The following is a 15,171-nucleotide window of genomic DNA, read 5'->3' on the forward strand; positions in this document are numbered from 1 at the left end:
TATTAATATATAGCATTAGACATATGATATCATACATTTTTATGTGTAACGACATACAACTATAATATGATTTATATTTTCTCATTTCAGTATATTATTTTTTGAAGTATATTTAATTTTAATTTATTTATACCGGTGTTGAATACATTGTCAGTGAAAAGAAAATTATAAAAAATAGGGAAATGTCAATGTATCCTGAAGGGAGTATATCCATTTCCATTCAGGAAAAACAATCTATGAATTAGGAGTATGACATTTATCGGCAATACAATAGATATTGAAGGTTAGTTTGACTATGATGATCGTGCTTCATTACAAATATGTATTTCATATGTAAAATTGATTCTACTCTGTATGCTTATGATGGATTACATGGTCTCCAAAGAGTTCCAAGCATGTTTTTAAATTTGTACTATGAATCAAATAAAACGTACACTTTGTATTTGACATGTAATATTTAGTAGCATTACAAAAAAATGATCGATCAATACAATCATATATGATACAAATAGATGGTTACACATATTACAATTATTTTATATTAAACTAATTAATGTTATTTTGTGTATTATTTTCTTATTATTTTTTGGATACACTGTCAAAAAAGGATACTAAATAGTCAATACACCATATGGTAATAAATTCGAATATATTTAGATATTAAAATATATTATTTTATGGTATTTGTCAATTATTACATCATATGTTGTATTATCATCACGATTACAACTAAATTAACTATGTGCATGTCACGACTAAATTAGTTATTGATGTGGGAGGGATTCTACCCGATTATGTTTCAATTTTGATGATGATTGAAAAATATAGTTCGAAAATTAAAGAAAAATATTAAAAATTAATAATTGTAAAAATGTCATTAGGATTTCTTAAGTTGCCGGTCGTAGCGTTTCTTTCTTATATATATAAAGATATTAGTATTAGTATTAGTATTAGGGTTCGTTTGGTTACCGCTATAAGGTGCTACTGACTAAATAGTAGAGACTAATAACATGTCCGATTGGTAAGATTCGCACTTTTTCATATCCGCTTCTAAATTCAAAATCCGCTATTAAATGCTACTATTTCATTAAATTAGTAGCACCCCTCCCCCTGAGATTAATTTAATAGGGGGTGACAAAAAAGGAAAAATACAATTTTATCCTTAAATTTATATTTTATTATTGTAAACTCAGTGGTTTTATAGACAATTCATATATAATAACTGATTTTAACAAATTTAATAGAAAATCTAATCCAAGAAACCGAACATGCTACTAACTAAATAATTAATTAGTCAGTAGGGAGTTAATCCAATCTCATCTAATTCAATCTAATCCAATATAGGTAACCGAACGAGCCCTTAGTATTAGAATTAGTATTAGTCTTTGTATTAGTATTAGTAATATTATTAGTATTAGTATTAGTCTTGGTATTAATATTATTAGTATTAATATTAGTATTACTATTAATATTATTAGTATTATTGTATTAGTATTAGTATAAGCATATTAACATTAATATTAATTAACATTAGTATTAGTATCATTAATAGCATCAGTATTAGGATTATCATTAACATATTAGTATCAATATTAGCTTTAATATTATATTTAGCATTAGCATATGCATATTAGTATTTGCATTAGCATTAACATTAAATTAGGAGCGTCCTAAATTCCACACTAAAATTTACTAAATCCCACACATAAATTATAAAAAAAAAATTCTCTACTCAAATTCTCTCTAACTTCTCTCTAAAATGATTTTATCCAAGTCACTCAAAATTCATTAATTTTTTACATGAATAATCATAAAAAATGAGTTCCGTTTTATTTAATATTTATTCAATTTCATTAAACCTTTTTACTTATTCAAATTCATATAAATTCGATTTTTTTTCTCAAATTTCATCATTATTTTAGTTTGAACGTGTGAAGATTTTTGTTAAATTCGAACTTGGAATGGTAGGGATGTTTTTAGTGTGTGATTTTGTGAAAAAGTTAGGGGAAAAGAAAAAATGTGGGGGAAGAGAAAATAAAATCTTAGAGAGAAATACTTTTACTTATGTGCAAGATTTGGTAAAAATAGTGTGGGATTTAGCATTTCAGTTAACATTAACATCCTTTTTAATTCATATAGAAATTTATAGAGGTATTCGATTTACATCATCGATATGCTTTAGTTCGTTGATTTGAATTATTTTGATCATAGAATTGATCCCCGTGCATCGCACGGGTGAGGTACTAGTATCTAGAAAAGCCCAAACAGATTTTAAAAAATTCCCAATATATATTTTCTTTAATTAATTGAGCAAATGAATTTGTGAAAAGAATAAAATCGCAGGGGTAATATTGACATTTACGCCCCTTTTCTTTTTTCCTTTTTGCCCTTGATTTTCTCGAAAAAGGAAATGGAAGTGAAGAAAGCAGGCCGCTGGCGAAGTCTTTAAAAAGGGATTTTTTTTCCAATTGATTCGAAATGACCGATACACAACAAATTATAAATTCCCTCTCTCACTCTCTCTCTCTCCTCTTTCTCTCTCTAAAGTTTACTTCTGTGATTCAGTGGCAGTGCGGCGATCGCCTGAAATGGTACTTCTCTTCCCCACTCTATCTTTCTCTGCGTCCGATTTCATGCCGGTGAATCCTTGTTTTTTCAATTTGTAATTCGTGATTAAATTTTTTTCTTTTTTCTGAATCGATTTTGTCTATTGAATACATTGTTTTCCGGCAAGTTAAGGTAGTTTTCCGGCGGTGAGTTCCGACGTCGGACTAACTCTTCGTCCGTCATGTGTGTATAGATTGGTCAGCACACAGATAATAACGAATATTTTATGTATATATATATATATATATATATATATATATATATATATATATATATATATATATATATATATATACAAGATATGACTTTTGTATTCATTCCCCTGTCACGTCTGCGAAAGCACAACAACAAGAAAAAGTAGTAATCAACTAGGTATTTGATTAATTAACCAACTAATTAATTAATTAATTAGTTAATGCCCAGACTCTAATTAAATTTACCAGAAAAATTAGTCCCAACCTAATCTCTCTCTACCATTTGTGTGTTTTATCTCTGTGCTTTATTTTACTTTTAATATAGATTTGTTACGTGCAATGTACTTTCTATAAAGCGTAAAACTACGTCAAATGTGAATTAATTGAAATAAAAGCTTCTTGATCCAAGAAAAAAAGTGGCAAGTTGCGCCTTGCTCGCTCTCTTTTCTTAATAAGATGCAAATTTTGCTTTTACTTTACGGAATAAAGAGAATTTAGATATTCCGGTATGGTAAAAAGGCGCAATAAGTGTCACATTTTTCGGATATGTGTGAACTCAGTGAGCTTTTCGTTCGAATTTCAATAAAGTCTACGCGTGAAGATATATACCATGTATCTACAATCCCCTCCCAATTTATTTATCAGTAGTAGTAGTAGTTGTTGGTCTATTCAAAAGTCTAATTATGTTTTCCTCAACTACTAATATATGTGTAGAAAATTAATTAGCCGATGAAGTTCGCATGGTGTAGCATAGAATAGACCAACAGCTACTAGTATTTATGTTTTCGTCAAACGGGCCCCGCTTAATTAGGACAGCTAATAAACACACTTTGAATAAATATTAGTATTTGTTTGAATTCGTTACAACGACAAATAAGAAAAATAAATCTAGTACGATTAGGTTAGGTTTACAATTATGAATAAATTATCGAAGATACTCCAGTGTAGTAATTAAATGTTTTGTATATTAGATGAAAGTGTCCATTTCGAGAAAATTAATGGCCAAAATATGTTGCAGGTAAGAGAGGTGGGGTCGGACACAAAGTTAGCTATTCTAACTGCACCATTTTCTCTGGAAAACGAGGAATCGGATTCAAAGTATAGAGCTCCGAACTTGATCCAACGTATACTAAGCCTTCTCTCTAGTGTACGGCCAGGATCAGACCTAACTCGCCTTCAGGCAAGTGTTTTATTATACTTCCAATTTTACTAATGTATTCACAAAATAAGTTTAGTTTTCTTTCTACGTGGGATGAATATCTGATTCTTGCAACGGAAAAAAAATAAAAAAATTCCAGCTTCCACCTCAGTTCAACATTCCAAAGTCTCAGCTTCAGTGCTATGGCGAATCATTGTACTCCACCAATTCTGACATGTTGACCAAGTGCTCCAATGAGGAGACGCCACTTGGCCGATTCGTTTCGGTTGTTGCATGGAGCATATCCACTTTGCGCCCCTTGCCTTTCGGTTTGGCTCCTTACAACCCTATTCTTGGAGAGACTCATCACGTCTCGAGGGGGACACTAAATGTGCTACTGGAACAGGTACACATATTCATTTTATTTTTCGTACTTTTGTTTTTTTTTTCTTTCCTTTTCTCTATTAAGTGAATATTTAGGCAATGCAATGAATTCTTGAATTTTTTGACAGGTTTCACATCATCCACCGGTGACTGCACTTCAAGCAACTGATGACAGAAACAACATAGAAATGATATGGTGTCAATCTCCCCTACCAAGATTCCATGGTATTATTATTAAGCTTATATGGTATTTTAATTACATTACTTACAGTTGGATTTATTCGAAGAATAAATATTATTATGTTGTTTACGCAGGCACTTACATCGAAACGGAGGTGCACGGGGAGAGGCGGTTGAATATTCTGGACAAGAGAGAAACTTACACGATGAATTCTCCGAAGCTTGTAATAAGATTTTTCCCTTTGCCAGGTGTCGATTGGCTGGGAAATGTCAAGATTCGATGTGAAGAAAGTGGTATTGAAGCAGAGTTGTGCTACAGAGGAAACTCATTTTTGCCACGACCCTCTATACATAGATCGGTTAAAGGGAAGATATTTATGTCATCCACATCAAAGACCGTTTATGAGGTTAGTGGCCACTGGGACAGAACCGTAATTGTGAAAGATGTTTCCACCAGAAAAACAACAACCATCTACGATGCGAAAGAAGCACTTCACCGATTGAAGACTCCCATTGTTAAGGATCCAAAGGTATTTTTCCATTTAAAAAAAAAAAAAAACTCATTTTTTTGGGTGTTTTTCTTTCTTCATAATGAAATATTGTCGATTTTATCAGGCGGTTTTAGAGAGTGAATCGAGTGTGGTGTGGGGGGAAGTGAGCGAGGCCATTCTAGAAAAGAGCTGGGGAAAAGCTAAGGAAATCAAGACATGCATTGAGGAAAAGCAGAGAGAAGCTGCAAGAGAGAGAAAGTCGAGACGAAAACAAGACGAAGAAGAAGAAGAAGAAGATTATATTCCAAAGTATTTTACAGTATCTCACAGCAAAGAAAATGGATGGAGCTGCTTACCCAGCAATAAGTTGGTTCCAACAGCTCCAATTGTTGTTAATGACTAACCCTTTTTGTAAAACCAACATATATAATATACATGATTTAAATTTTACAATTCTTGTATAAAAAAAAACCAGAATAAAGACGTACGCCTAACTTGTTTTGCATGAGAAATTCGAAAAAAAAATAAAAAAAATTCGCTACTCTTTGGTATCACCCTTCACATTTCCAGCAAATCTGATTCACTTCTCTGATTGAACGATCTCTCACGGATAGTAGCCAAAACGGGCTTCCATGATCTCGACTTGGGCTCGCGTAACACTTCATCGTTGTCCGTTTTATTACCACTCGTGTCTGAGAAACCGGCGTTCGATGAAGGAATATTTTGCTTTCTTGATTTGGATTTTTTTGAGCGGCTAGTTTGGGAAAGTTTCCTTGCTATGGGGGCCAAATCCAACGGCGACACGTTGGAATCGAAGAGAGAATAAGGAAGCAAGAAGTATAAACGGCCTTGCTCGAGAAGGGTATCCGATTTGAGAGGAGTTGAGGCAGAAGATAGGAGCTGAGTGTGAGTGAACAAGAAATGCTTTGGTGGATTGCCAGTTACTTCACCAACTGTCACTGGATAATCTATCTCTTCAGTGTAACCATTCAAATCTACTATTCTGATTACTTTTTTGAAGTTCGATTTTTTTGAGGTTGAAGAAGAAGAAGATAGTCTTTTGCAAGAGAAAATGCAGCCCATTTTTCTGTCTGAACTCCTTTTCCTTCTCTGTTCTATTACATGCAGTATTTGAAAAGAAATTTGTTGAGTATTATATAACTACGAACGACGTTTTTTTCGGGGGTAGATGACCTGTCACTCGGGGAAAAGTCTTTGTTTACTTCAGATGTATAAGTTTGTAGAGTTGGATTACCAACCAATGTATCTTTTTTTTTTTATCTTACAATCATTAGCTCAAAATTATTAAATATTGAATTGTGATAGATCTTTTTCTTGTTTCCTGGATGTTTACTTTGCATTATGTGTCGTATTGTTTTTGGGTGTTTATTGGTGAAATTACTAGCTAAGTGGATGCTTTTGCAGTGACAATAAATTTATCTAATTTCTTTTTATATTTGATGTAATAATAAAGTTTAAATGAAGAATTAGTAACTTGTATTATTTAAATTTGTCTGCAATTCTATGGTTGAGATTGTGGTGACTTTGAACCATGATTGAGAAATTTTAAGGTCAGATAGCAAGACAGAAGCTAGACTTGACTAGATTAAACCTAATTTTAGGACACGGTTGACTCACCAAGACTTAGATTAACCAGATATTTTTAGATAAAAAAATATATATAATTTTATGATAAACTGATGAGACCATTCGTGTGTAAGTCGGAGATTTCTTATTTATTTTTTGAATAAAAAAAATGTACCAAAAAAGAACCTTAAAATGTCAATTTATTTTCATGATAATATGAGTTGAATTTTAGTGCCATCACATTCGTGCTTCTTTCCCGGGTAAAGCCCACAAATGAATTTCTCCAAAGATTTGGGGCTGTCCTTAAATTTGGGCAGTTTTTTTATTGCTGCCAGATACTCTGGTGATAATGTTCCGGTGATTCCAAAAGAAGTAACCATCGTTCGCAGCAGATCCCGGCACAGAGTGCGCCTCATGTTAGGCGAAGCCTCCACCGGAGGATCAAAGAGAAGCTTCACACACGCCTCTACGCGACTTGGTTTTCCTGGCGGCGGAAGTGGTGGTGCTTGGCCGCTAGCCGCCGCTGCTGTGGTGATGGAGAAAAGAGCTGCAACGGAAACCACCAGGATAATATTGGCCATGCGTTTCGGGTTTGCTGCCATGGCCGGATTTACGTTGTATTTTTGCACACAGATGATTTACATACATACATATATATATAATGAAGTAGTGATGGAGTGGGAGTTACTTTCTTGATGAGTATTTATTGCAGTATCAGGCAACATGCAGCTTTATTGCACTGTTTTGGAACTGAAATCCTGGGACTCATTTTTTGTTCCAGATGTACCCCTGCACATACCTATATATATAGAAAGAACAAACACAAAGAAGATTATAAAATAAAATTACAAGAAAAAAATGCAGTCACCGGAGGGAAATAAGCCCGACTTGTGCAACAAAATCGACACAGAAACAAATATCAACGAATATAAACAAACAGTGAAGACTAATTAGTTGCTACAAAATGTGCAATACAATCTCGATCGTAGTTTCTTCATCCTGCGAATACTTCTCTTCAATTTGGGCAGACAAAACTTAATTAAACAATTAATCAACCAAGAAAAAAGAAAAACTATAACCGCCAAGGCGATATTTGCAAATTTATAATCCAACTTCTACAAAAGTCAACTTATAAACACTGCTGCCTAGGTTCCGAATATCAGAATGTAACATAAAATATAGCCCAAATGGAGGGAAAAATTAAACAACAAATCATTGTTCCCCAAGGAAGCAAACACTGGCTATGTTTCTTCACCTTCAAATTGGTTCGAAGTTTACCTTCACGTTCCGCCAGTTACCGTTGCAACGAAAAAAAGAAGCAATCTTGGGGGTGCTTTTACAAAAGCAGAAATCTGTACCAGAAGTGGAGAATCCAACACTTGAATCGACCAAATCAATTAATACTGAAGTAAATTGATCACCCCCGACAGATCAAATGGATGTATAATTTGTATAATTGGGGAAAAGTAGCATTAGGTTATCAAGAGTCTCGGGTAAGAATTTCCTTGCAAACAAATAACACGGCCGTTCACTTCCGTTCCACAAGCATGATTTAATCTGGACTTCTTTCTGCAGTATTGAAGAATAGTTTTCATCATAATACTGAAAAATATAAAACCAAAGCAGAGGTACGGCGGAAAGATACTAACCTTTTCATCACTTGTAACGTGCACGCTCTCTGAAATAGACTGCAAAAATAGTTGAAATGAAGTCGTCAGTATTTAAATAATTCAGAAGCAAATAAGATAGAAGACCAACTATTCTGCATTCTACGAGTGTAAATTGAGGCGCCAAGGTGCCAGACCTAATTAAATAAGCTCCCGAAAATTTGTAGCATAACATAAACACAATTTGATAAAATTCATGCAATTGAGTTCATGACCGAGGAATCTCCATCCAGTTGATATAGTTCATATGATAAATTGAGATAGTAATAAAATCCATTTTCGAACAAAACAACAAAAAGGGGGGAATCAAGAAGAATAAGACTTACAGTAAGATTTCTCATCAGCTCAGGTGTTACATCCTCTGCTCTGTAGGCTTTTGGATGCCACTTCCCTTCAGACCAATCAACATGTGTTACAGACCAGTTGGAAATTCCAGCTGGGTCAAGCATCTGAAATGGTGATGAAAAATACCCGAACGTCAAAACTAAAAACATTCGAGGGAAAAGAAAGGAAAAGACACCTTAACAACCAAAAACAAAAGGCGCAATGGTTCTCACATAGAAATAAGTAGGCAGATAGTGTTCATCAGAGTAGCAGTTGCGTCCCTTTTCCATGCCTGGCTGTTCAATCAAAGGTACCAAATGGCAATAGCCGCTCAGCAAAATGTGCTAGCAATAATATTCAAATCAATATGCTAAAACATAGAGAAACAGCAAATAAAAGCCAGTCAGCAGTGACTAAAATTGGTACCACAAATTAAACGTAAAAAAGCTCCCAAGCAGAAGAAAGAAAACCCTGCCCTTAAAAGAATAAGAGGGCACATGCAAATATTTATCTCCTTTTGCAGATAAAATAAAGAGTAGCAACATGTAACATCGGAGAGAGATTTCAAGCAAGATATAAAGGGTTTGTCCTCTCTATTTGATAAATCTCGGTGTAAAGTTGAATTCCACAATCAATCGAATAAAAATATGTTTCATCTCTTTAATTCTTGAATATGACGAGGGGTTTCCAACTTTAGCTCTTATAAGGAAACGGTTCAATAAGGAATATCAGAAATTGGTAATCCTTAAGCACCACGATATCATATATTGGTTTATTTTGATGATGTGAAATGCGGATAAAAGTAGAGCTTTAAGCGCTAGCCACAATTTGCCTAGGCCAGAAAGGATGTATACCATTAAATATATAGTAAAATATCATCGAAAACAAAAATGAAACAAAGATAAGTTGTAAATTGATGAAAATGTTCGCAAGGAAACGGTGGTCACCTTGCAATAATCCCTAAATTTTGTGTAGTAGAGACTGTCAGCCATCACTATAAGAGCATGTTGCCGCTTCATTGTAAACCACTGCATTTTTCAAAACAATCAACACTTAAATGCAGAAATACAATTTAAAAAAATTAAAAAGAGAGTTGTTTGCTCCCTTTGTCATGTTCTATTAAGCAAATAAACTTAAAAAATTCACACATCTATAATTTTTTTCCTCCACATATTTGTTGTTAAAATATGAAACCACACCTGGGCTCCCTTCCGAAAGTCTTTCTTCTCGACTTCAGGTAACATATACTCAATGTATCTGCCACTTCCATGTGGACCAGGATCCTCGAAGCTGTAGAAAACGGGTTTAACCATTACCTCTCCTATTTATCTTTAAACAAACGTGATATCAATTACCACAGTACTAAAAATTAAATAAAACATGAACTTAAATAGGAAGTATTTCAAAAACCCTAGGAGTCTATCAGCATTTAAACCATGTCTCAAACCTTGGGGGATGCTTTTGTAATTAAAACATTTCTCAATGTGATTTCAAAAACCAGAGGGACCTACCCTCATTTAAACATTGCTCCATAGAGGCAATAATCATCAGTTAGGGTTTTTTTATAATTCAAATCGTGTTTCAAACCCTATATCTTGACGTTAATAGTCGAGACCAAATACCAATTTTCATAATGAGGGATGGTCATTTTCATCTCAGCACTTCCATTGGTGTTTGTTGTTTCTTCGTCCATATCACTTCTGTGATTTGCCAAATTAGTTGCATACACTTTTAGATGCCTATCTCACAATGCATAACATTTTTTTTGTGAAGGATAATGTGTTCAATTTTTTTAGCTCCAATTTTTTTAATATTGATATTGACTAAAAGGTTTAAACCTCACCACAACATCAATAATATAAACCCACTAAAGATGATTTGTCTCCCCATCTAAGAACCTATCACAAAAGAAAATAGCGACAAAAAAAAAAGAAAAAAATGCTGACTTACCAATCTACAAAGCTAATATTTGTGTACATGAGATAATTGTACACATAATCAAAATCATGAAGTGGTACGCAGCTGCAGTTCAGGAAAAAAAATGTTAAATTAGTATCTGATTACTATTTTTAGTTCCCAAAATAATCGAAAATGAAGAAGTTTGTAGAGACCAACCTGTCCGAAAGTAGTATAAAATGTTGGTTGTCTGGATCTTTAAGTGCGTTTCCCAGAAGCCGCCTTTCTGCATCAACCATTGAGATTTTTCCCCATACTACCTGCAATTTGTTCACCATTTTTAAAAGCATTCAGCTGATGGCAGTTTAGTTCTACAGACAGTGGTATGATTTATCACTTTTAGATTGAACAGAACAATCACTAAAAAATGATAATGAAGCAAAAAAATAATTTAAATTGCAAACTAGAACTGTGATTTCCTTAATGTTAAGAGCAACTAATTCTTGTAGCAAAAGAATAACATTGAGACGAGAAAACATCATTTGGTTCACATAACTGCCTGTTAGTTAGTTTATAGTAGATCAAGCTCAACGAGTAATTGAAAGCATATATATCCAAAAGATGTAATACCAATTAAATTTGGTATTGAGATGTCTTTAACAAGTTACAAGTCAAAGATGATCTTGCAAGTATCAATGCACAGAAAACCATAAGCCTAAAGTTAAACCATAAGCCTAACTTGCTCAAATCCCTCTCACAAAATATGTAAATATTTATTTATCCACGTGTAAATCCACAGCTATCTTTCCTAAGCAGGAATTATATACAGAAACATAAAAAATTCGAAATAAGTTTATATAAATCCAGAACTCTAGTTTAATCATTAGAAATGATTTGTTTTACACAAAGAAGCATAAAAATAGGTTATGCTTTTAATTTTAATTTTTATTGTTCCTTTGCAATGAACAGGAACAAGTAAGAAACAGCGGAACAAACCTTGCTGCTACGAATTTCTCGATTGATAAAATAACGGCTAAAATGAAGAGGTTTATCCTTGGATGCATGAACATACACGGAGAATCTACCTTCATGGCCCTGCCAGAGAAACGGAAATGTTAGAATAAATGTTGTTCAAACAAATTGCATCTATTTTAACACACAAAATAAGACAGTAAGTAAGTTCATAGGAAGTGATACTCGGGTTGGTAGTCGCAATAAAGAAAAACAAAATACCTGGAAAAACTTATCCCATAGCTTCTCAAATGGCAATGCACCAGGTGTCAGAAACATGAATGCAATTTTTGCCTTCGTTGAAATCCTAGGAGGCGAATCCAAAATATCTCTAATTACAACCCGAGAAGCAATTTCATCATCGGTAAGTTCTCTAGCAGGCGTAGGTGGGAGCCAACTTTGTAATGCTTTACAACCTTGAGATGAGAATACATAACATGCTGAAGAATTCTGAGGTGGATAGACATAAGCACAAACCAAGAACAAGCTAACTAAAGAAACCAAAACGATAATCCATGTTGGCTTCTTTAGTTGACCACGCTGGCGAGGCGCCGGCAATATTTGCATGTCCTTCATGCCTAAACGCCACGCGTGAGCTGACTTCATCTAGAAAATACGCATCACAGGTCAACTCCCACAAATATTATTTTATCTTCTTCCACAGGTGGCCTCAAAATGCAAAGCCAGCCAAAGTAACCCTATCTTGTCTGCCTAAAGCAGACCTTGAAACACTGGATCCAGTAAGAATCTGAACCTGCATATCAGACATGTGACTTCATTTTCAATGGCGGCAACAAAATTAAGAAACTAAAACCAATAAAAATCAATGGCGTGTGGATTAGAACTTCATATGAGCACCCCTACTTACTTCCAGTATTACCAAACTAAACCACTAAAAATCAAATTCGGGTGAATACAAATCAAAATATATGATAAAAACTTAAACACGTTTTAACATCCTAAGCTGTCCCAACCAAATCCAGGGGAAAATGAAAAATCATTGGAACCAAAAGGTTAAACCAATCTTGATTCATAATCAAATCCGGGATTTGCAAACTTCTAGAAATCACAGCCAACCTTACACACACACACACACACACACACACACACACACACACACACACACATAAATACATATTCGCAAACACGCACATAGAGAAACACGACGATGTGCCGAAGTCCATTAACACGCATTTAAAAGAAAAACGTTATATTCATACGCAAAGGCAAATTACTGTATCCACTGTAACACCATTAAATGAACCTCTCCACTTCAACTTCCACTTCCACCAAAAAAAAAAAAAACACAGCAGTAAAACAAAATTCCAATATATCAGAAACGAAAAAAGCTTAAAAGGCACGCTTCAGTTGCGAATCCTTGAGCAGTGAGTATTTACCTGATTAATTGAAGAGTTGAGAGCTGGAAAACCAGATCGGAAATCGTGTAGCAGTAGGATGTTTAATTATGTATATATACACGCCTGTATATTATATTTGTGAGATCTAGGGCAAGTTGAGCAATCCAACCAATCAGAGAGACAGTGCGTATGTGAGACGATGCCTTTATATATATATATAATATATATATATATATATTTATATATATGAAATCTACAGAAATCGCAGGAATACAGATTGATGTACACAATATTTTACTGGATTCTGCAGATGAATTTGGAGGATTCGGAGTTATGGTGTGTGAGCAGTGTGTGTAGTGTGTGTTTTTGTTTGAGAGAGAGAGAGAGGATTTGTCTTTGTTTGTATCTCTCTATTTGTATTTGCATTTGTGAGAGAGAGTTGAACGTTATATTGCTTCCGTCCAAGCAAACACAAATACATTACAGACCCGGCTACCTTTTTAAATTAATTAATATTCACAGATTTATTTTTCAATAATTTGAAACATTAGGGGAACAGTGAGCCACGCGCGTGAGGATGCGTGGGACGAAAATTGCCAGTGGTTAGTTAATTTCATTTAAAATTTTATTCCATATTATACGAGTTAAATAATCGAATTTATCATTATAATCCATTCAAACGCAAATAATAATATGTTTTTTAATATTAAAATATCAAATTTAGGTGATACCTATCTAGGTGACAAAATTCAAATAATAGCCAATTTTCGTGAAAGAAAATAGGTTGTTTACCAATTGCTATAATTCCTTAATTTCCTTGTAGATTCTAAATAATTAGTGATTGCGACATCAAATTCAAATCATAATTAAATAATGGCTATTTAATTTCCATAACTTGTCTATTATTGGATGAGAATTGAGACCATTTATGGATTATAGTCATTAAATCCACATGCATTGAATCAATTTCATGTGTTAGTAATGATTAAGCACCTATTTTAGCTATACAATGAAAGCATGTATATATATAAATGTAATTCTTCGATTTCTTTTTAAATGATATTTGACAATATATATATAATTTACATCATATTACAAAATTAAAATGTAGGAATTTAAATGTATGTCTTTGACTCTAATGACAAAAGTGGATTACCAACTATTCTAATTGAAAAAAGAAAAAATAAATCAGAATAGGCGTGCGGCGTGCCTAATCGGGAAACTAAAAGCGCGTGATCTAGCAATAACGTTTTTAAACTCCTGAGGCTGAACGTATCATTGACCATTTGACCTGTGTAATCCAATTCAATTAACCTTAATTACCCCCAAACCCTTCAAGCGCGTGAACCTTGCTCATTGACCCTTGTGGTCAATGCTCTAATTCGTCGGTAAATAAATAAATAATTTGTTTTTAAAATAATTTTGAAATCTGCTGCGATAATCATGATTATAATCATGGGCTAAGATAAGCCCATCACAAAATTGGGCCACCCTATCTTTTAAGAAAAGGCCACACAATTTTGAATTTCCGATCAATCCAATTTTGACCAATTAAATACGGCCCTATAATAATATTACAATTGTTTTTATAATACAATATACAAGAGAGGCCCAAATGAACATAAGAATATAAAATAAAAGAATATAAATTAATAACTAATATTAATTATAAATAACAACGGAAAAGGATTTCCGAAATTAATTTTAAACCCTGAGTTCCTCTGTCATAAAACCTCCGCCCCTATTTCGAAACCCTAATTCATCGCCACCACTCAGGAGAGGCAGCGCAGTAATGAAGAAGAAGAAGCAAAACAAGAGCGGCTCCGCCGTCGTCGCCGCCGCCGCCGACGATATTGGTGACCTCAAATCGATGATTCATTCGCAGAGAGAGTTCTTCGACCACTTAGTAGAATTGATACCGGCGAGATTCTACTTGACGAACGACGACGACGAAGATTCGAAGCCGTGGATCAAGGGTCTCTCGAAAGCGGCGAAGGCTTCCCTGAAGCAACAAACCAGAGAGAACATCAAGCTCGCCCGCCGCAACCGATTCGACCCCGACGGCGAACCTTCCTCCGCCCTCCAACTCCAACAGCAGCAGCAAGCTAGCAGCTCCGACGACGAAGATCTCGATGGCGAGCCTGAATCTAAGCCCTCCGATATGGAGGAGGACAAAAAGTCTGTTACTTATGAAGAGCTGAGACAGAAGCTGCGCAGAAAGATTGAATCTTTGCGTGGAAACCGCAGTGAGAAGAGCATTCACGAAAAGAAAGTGAAGCTGAAAAGAGATGGGAAAAAGAGGAAAAGAGATGGTGATGAAAATGATGGAGGGCA

The 15,171-nt window shown here is 34.3% G+C and overlaps 3 protein-coding genes across 3 annotated transcripts in view; 2 read left to right on the forward strand and 1 right to left on the reverse strand.

The window, feature by feature from the left end:
- Nucleotides 1-2,400: 2,400 nt before the first annotated feature.
- On the forward strand, nt 2,401-5,447 carry ORP4C (OSBP(oxysterol binding protein)-related protein 4C). Its single transcript, XM_012980767.2, has 6 exons — nt 2,401-2,591; nt 3,820-3,981; nt 4,100-4,345; nt 4,452-4,548; nt 4,639-5,033; nt 5,119-5,447. The coding sequence occupies exons 1-6, from the start codon at nt 2,589-2,591 to the stop codon at nt 5,395-5,397; spliced, it is 1,182 nt and encodes a 393-aa protein (XP_012836221.2). The 5' UTR covers nt 2,401-2,588; the 3' UTR covers nt 5,398-5,447.
- Nucleotides 5,448-7,600: 2,153 nt separating this feature from the next.
- Nucleotides 7,601-13,259, reverse strand: LOC105956859 (glycosyltransferase BC10). Its single transcript, XM_012980770.2, has 11 exons — nt 12,877-13,259; nt 11,702-12,233; nt 11,465-11,563; nt 10,688-10,788; nt 10,523-10,594; nt 9,772-9,862; nt 9,520-9,600; nt 8,806-8,868; nt 8,575-8,697; nt 8,231-8,269; nt 7,601-8,150 (listed from the first exon to the last, which is right to left on the reverse strand). Exons 2-11 carry the CDS (start codon nt 12,083-12,085, stop codon nt 8,013-8,015), a joined length of 1,191 nt encoding a protein of 396 aa, XP_012836224.2. The 5' UTR covers nt 12,086-12,233; nt 12,877-13,259; the 3' UTR covers nt 7,601-8,012.
- A 1,280-nt stretch (nt 13,260-14,539) lies between these two features.
- The window catches only part of LOC105956861 (Surfeit locus protein 6), a 1,340-nt gene continuing 708 nt past the window's right edge, over nt 14,540-15,171 (forward strand). The window contains exon 1 of the mRNA XM_012980771.2: nt 14,540-15,171. This exon is cut by the window's right edge and continues 708 nt beyond it. Within this exon, the coding sequence (XP_012836225.2) occupies nt 14,630-15,171 (542 nt within the window). The 5' untranslated portion in view covers nt 14,540-14,629.

Source organism: Erythranthe guttata, chromosome 12, assembly GCF_056151865.1.
Source record: "Erythranthe guttata isolate IM_541 chromosome 12, IM_541, whole genome shotgun sequence".
Lineage (NCBI taxonomy): Eukaryota > Viridiplantae > Streptophyta > Magnoliopsida > Lamiales > Phrymaceae > Erythranthe > Erythranthe guttata.

Coding starts and splice junctions, on each gene's coding strand:
- LOC105956859 (XM_012980770.2), bottom strand. CDS start 12,085: ATGAAGTCAGCTCACGCGTGGCGTTTAGGCATGAAGGACATGCAAATA. Junction 9,863..10,522: donor AATATTAGCTTTGTAGATTG/GTAAGTCAGCAT, acceptor CGTTTTCTACAG/CTTCGAGGATCCTGGTCCAC. Junction 8,698..8,805: donor ATCTGCCTACTTATTTCTAT/GTGAGAACCATT, acceptor TCACCATTTCAG/ATGCTTGACCCAGCTGGAAT.
- ORP4C (XM_012980767.2), top strand. Junction 4,346..4,451: donor TAAATGTGCTACTGGAACAG/GTACACATATTC, acceptor ATTTTTTGACAG/GTTTCACATCATCCACCGGT. Junction 4,549..4,638: donor TCCCCTACCAAGATTCCATG/GTATTATTATTA, acceptor TTGTTTACGCAG/GCACTTACATCGAAACGGAG.